Here is a 5,470-nt window from a genome sequence, read left to right on the forward strand (position 1 = left end):
TCTGTGCACTGAGCATCTGATCCCCATGTGGGGCTCAATTCCAGGTCCCTGAGATCATGACCCGAGCCAAAATCCAGAGTCAGAAATTTAATCAACTGAGCCACCCAGATACAGATATAATTTCTTTATCGTAAAACATAAATGGAGACTCCTCTTACCATCAGGCCCAAACTACACACACCTTCACTCACAATGTAGTGTAGGTGCCTGACAATCAGTTTTTTTATTGGAATGTAAATCCCTGAGACTAAACTTTTCATTGCCAAGGTGTCAATTTTAAAAACATCTGTCTCAAATAAGCACATTACCAGCTATACAACTAGGCAAAGAGCCAGCTCCCCACCCATGAAGTCTCCCTTTTAGAAAGCCCTCAGTGACTTAGGTGGCCAACTGCTGGAGGGACCCAGCGTTTCCCTTCCCAGGATTTAATTCCTGCTCCTATGTTTTAAAGTCATCAATAAAGAGGAAACCCGTGAAACTCTAGACATTCCATCCTTGACCCCAGTAAAGGTAGAAGTCCAGGTCCTCCAAGCTTTCCAAGACCAAGAGTAACATGGGTCCGGTGGCATCCCTAGCTGATGGCATTCCTGTGAGAGACTGCGGTCCACACACAACACAGTGATGGAAACTTTGCTCAAGCATTCTTCAATGGGGCCAAATACTTTGAAGTGGTTGTTTTGAAACAATGACCTGCTTTTCTGGACCCAAAGTTAAGGATGTCAAAAGACCTAGAAAACAAATATCTATACCTAAACCATTAGCTTTTACCTTGTGGGCAATAATCATATCTGTTTAAAGTAGCAAGACATAAAACAAACAAACAAATAAAAACCTTTCTAAAAGGTTGGTGGACCAATGCATGAGGTGGTGTTCAGGAAACCTCTGACATTAAATACATATTTCAATATTCTCACTGCAATATGGCTCAGTTGATTTGCCCAATGCAAAATATAGTGTAATATGTTAATTTCATAATTTCGTTACTAATATCTTGTCCACATTTGCCACATCTGGTGTTTCTGCTTATTGAATCACTTTTCCTAATGATCTTCCATAATACATTCCTCTTGTACAAAAAAGATTTAACCATTCTCATTATTTATGAATTCTTTATGAAGATTCATCTAAAGAGTCCCAGTGGGAAGAAGAAGAATACAAATGGATATCAAGCACTGATAGAGAACTCATCATGTGCTGGACAGTTTTCTAAGCACTGTACATACATTAACTCATATAATGCACACAGTACCTCTAGGAAGTAGAGAATATCACCATATCCATTTGGAAGTCAAAAAAATGATTTAACCAAGGTCACTCAGGTAAGTAGTGGAGTCAAAATTCAAAAAAGTTATTCTGTCTTCAGAATCTATTCTCATAAGCACAATAACAGTCTTTCTTTTAAGGTCACCTTGAGTCAGTTGATAGGAAATGAAAAGTGGGACAGGAGGAACATCAAGTAAATAAGGATACACAAAGACTGTTGTTAAAATAGATGACAGAAGCAGTGAGTTATATGAAAACAAAGGTACTCTAAAAAGCACAGCTCAGAGTACCAGAGAGTATAGAACAAGTGTCTCCAACACATTAATCCTATTGATGACGAGAAAGTATAGTGCAAAGGAAGAAACCGTTTTGTAGGTCATAATGCCCTTCAAGACTTTGGTGATGATCCAGTTTAAGCTATATGTCCCGACATTTTCAAAGGCCAGTGTTCTCTACTTACCTTACCGGAGAATCTACTTTGACTGCTGTTTAATTCTCACTGGTTGTTGCTAAATGTATTTAAACATTTTCCTACTCTCTTGAAACTCATTTTGTTAAAATTTTAATCTAAGATTTTTTAAAAAATTGCATGTAATCACTTGAGGGAGAGTACCATGGGTCTCTGTTTATTCTTGTAATGTCTCATTGAGAAAAGTCAAAGGTATTTTGTGCCTGTGTCTGACTGAATAAATAAATTATACAATATCACTAAATACTGGAAATCATAAGTATGCTTTTGTCAGCATCTCAGTTGTATATCATACATGTATTAGGTATATTACCCCCCACCACACACACACAACACATGATCAAATGAAAGAATGACTTCCTAGAGAAATACTATGTAATATTTGATAATACAGCATCACTATCCAAAGATTATTTTTAAGATTTTATTTATTTATTTGACAGAGAGAGAGAGACCACAAGTAGGCAGAGAGGCAGGCAGAGAGAGAGGAAGGGAAGCAGGCTCCCTGCTGAGCAGAGAGTCCGATGTGGGGCTCGATCCCAGGACCCTGGGATCATGACCTGAGCCAAAGGCAGAGGCTTTAACCCACTGAGCCACCCAGGTGCCCCCAAAGATATTTTTACTGGATATATAATTACGGGTGGATATAAGACAATGCTTTATGATTTGTATTGTTGCTGCCAGCATATCAATGGTACGTCTTTTCTTCATCTGTTCATAAAGTATCTTTCATTTCCATTTTTAATGGTTTTCTCATTATCATTGGTTTTTAGAAATTGGATTTTGATGTTGGTGTAATTTCCTTTCTATTTACCCTGCTTAGAATAATTTCAGCTTCTTCTATCATATATCTATATGTAAACATGTACCTATATGTAAATGTGTCATATAGTTGTTTTTTAATAAATTTGGAAAAAAAATTCTGGACATTTCTTCCAGTGGCTTTTCTGCTCTACATACTCTTTTTCCCCCTTGTTTAGTGTGGAGCTTGTTATTGTTCCACAGATCACTTAGTGTTTATCCAATTTTTGTATCCTCTCTGGCTTCATTGGGGTAGCCTCCATTGTGATATGTTTAAGTGTGGTTGTCATTTCTTTTTCAGCTGCTACTACTCTCATTCAACATATATTTGTTTGCATCTAATATTGTCTTAATTTATAGAAATTCCACTTGGTCATTTTTAATTTTCATTTGTGCCCTCAAAATGTGAGTGTTTTTATTAAATCTTTCAGTATATTGGACATATTTATAATATCTTTTAAAATCCTTGCTTCATAATTCTATCATCACTATTTCAGGACCTATTTTAATCATCTCCTGGTGGGGTCACATGTTTCTGCTTTCACATATGCATAGTATTTGTGATTAGATGCTAAAAATTTTATATTGGGTACTATAATTTTGTGTCTTCCTCAGATAATATTAAGTCATAAACCATGTTAAACAATGTTAATAATGTTATAAACAAGGATGACTTGGTTTTTGTTTTGTTTTGTTTTGACTTGGTTTTTATTTTGCTTTGTTTTGTTTTGTTTTGTGACTTGTTTCCAAACTATATGAACAGAAAAGAGTCTAAAATAGCTTTTACCTCTGAGATCTCTTTGGATGCCTAGGTGTTGAATATGGATGCTACACTCCAGCTTTCTGAAATTCTCATGTCTTCCTGCTCTGTGTGATCTCTGGAATTGTTCAACTTACATTTCCAAGCTCATTCTTTTAACCACCTTCTGAACTCTTATTGTAGGCATGACCAGGTTGATGTTGGGCCATAAATTCAAGAAGACCTTGTAATGTAATTATTTTAATGCAAATAAATTAAATTCTCTGAAGGTAGGGATTGACAGAATGGATTAAAAAAAAATCCTGATCCAATTATACATTATCTGCAGGAGACTCACACTGTTTACACTTTGTTGTGGGTTCAGAAAATACAGTGAAAACAAGATTGAGACAATACCTACCAGTTCCCACCAAAAAAGCCCTGACAGAAACAAACACACACTTGGTTTATTGATGCAGCATTTAATAAGGGTTTTCAGTAGGACATATGTGAGGTTCACATTAAGAGAAACATTAAATCAAAAACAAGGAATATTTTGGGTGGGTGTATTTAATTAAGATCCAAAATATGAACTAAATATATAAATATATTGGTTGAAAATAAGAGAAAGAATTTGCACATTATAATTAGTCTCTGTTCTGGAGCCAAAAAGAACGTAATTTTATCTATTAGATTTTTAAGTGGCATTTGCCTTTATCATAGTTTATTAGAACAATATTCCTTATTGAATATTAGATACAAAGTTTGCATTGATTCTTAATGACCCTGTGGAAGGCATTCTTTACCTCTTTGTTCCTTAGGCTGTAGATCAAGGGGTTAAGCATAGCGATCACTAATGTGTAAAACACAGAGGCCATTTTATCAGTATCAAAGGAATGGGCAGATTTGGGCTGCATGTACATAAATAGTAGAGACCCATAGAACACAACCACCACTGTCAGATGAGAGCCACATGTGGGAAAGCTTTTCTCCTGCCCTCTGCAGAATGCATTCGAAATATAGATATCAGAATTAGTATGTAGGACACTAGGACTGCCAGCAGGGAAGAGATCAAATTAAATGCTGAAAATACTATAATCAACAATTCTATTTCTTGTGCATTTGAGCAGAGCATAACTAACAAGAGAACATCATCACAATAGAAATGACTGATAACATTAGAACCACAGAAGGTCAATGTAAAAGTCTTAATAGTGAACATTAGAGCCTGCAAGGTACTGTAGAGGTATGGAATGCCCACCAGCACAGGGCAGAGTCTCTGGGACATAATAACATTGTAGAGCAGAGGGTTACAGATGGCCAAATAGTGGTCATAGGCCATAGCTGACAAGATGAAAAACTCACTGATAATGAACGTAAGGAAGAAAGCCAACTGTGTGGCACATGCACAATAAGAAATGGTGTTTTGATCCACAACAAAATTTACCAGCATCTTGGGACAAATGACAGTAGAATTACCAAGGTCAATAAAAGCCAGGTGTTTGATAAAAAAATACATAGGTGTGTGGAGGCGGGAGTCGAGCTGGATCAAGGTGATCAGTCCCAGGTTGCTCACTACTGTGATTGTGTAGATGATGAGGAAGACCCCAAACAGGGGAACCTGAAGCTCAGGCAGCCTTGTGACCCCCATCAGAATGAACCCAGTCAGCGACGTTAGATTCTGTTGGTCCATTTAGTCCAGTTAGCTCTTCTAGGAAGAAACAGAGAGTTTGCCATCAGCTTTCACATAGTATCATTTAAACATATTATAACATTTGCAGACAGAATGTAGATTTTTGCTTTGTAATGGGATAGAAAAATAATTCCCCCGTCTGATTTTGAAACTAAAAGAATTGATAGACCCTTCTACTTCTCAACAGGAGGGATCCACATGAAACACATGCACTGATATGGCTGATTAAATAGAACAATATTTGGAACATATCCACTGATTTTTAAAAAGCCATATAAGTATTGATACAGATTTATTAGATTTTATTTCTTCTACACAATGATATCACAATTTTCCTTTAGTACACTTCCAGTTTCATATGAGAATTCCGGGGAAATTTTGATATTCTTAAAGAAAGAAGCAGAAGTAATATGGAGCTAACAAAGTTTGAGATTTAAGTTCCCTCATGAGCATTTTCAAGGCCCTGGATGGGGACTTTGCAATGAACTAACAAAGTGATATATCT

The 5,470-nt window shown here is 36.4% G+C and overlaps 1 protein-coding gene across 1 annotated transcript; it reads right to left on the bottom strand.

The window, feature by feature from the left end:
• Positions 1-4,024: 4,024 nt before the first annotated feature.
• On the bottom strand, positions 4,025-4,968 carry LOC111149775 (olfactory receptor 8K5-like). Its single transcript, XM_022507041.1, is given in 2 exon segments — positions 4,025-4,251; positions 4,254-4,968. Coding segments are annotated over 2 exon segments (939 nt in total). The 5' UTR covers positions 4,966-4,968.
• Positions 4,969-5,470: the final 502 nt, after the last annotated feature.

Source organism: Enhydra lutris, unplaced genomic scaffold (genome assembly GCF_002288905.1).
Source record: "Enhydra lutris kenyoni isolate GAN:26980312 unplaced genomic scaffold, ASM228890v2 scaffoldscaffold22, whole genome shotgun sequence".
NCBI lineage: Eukaryota > Metazoa > Chordata > Mammalia > Carnivora > Mustelidae > Enhydra > Enhydra lutris.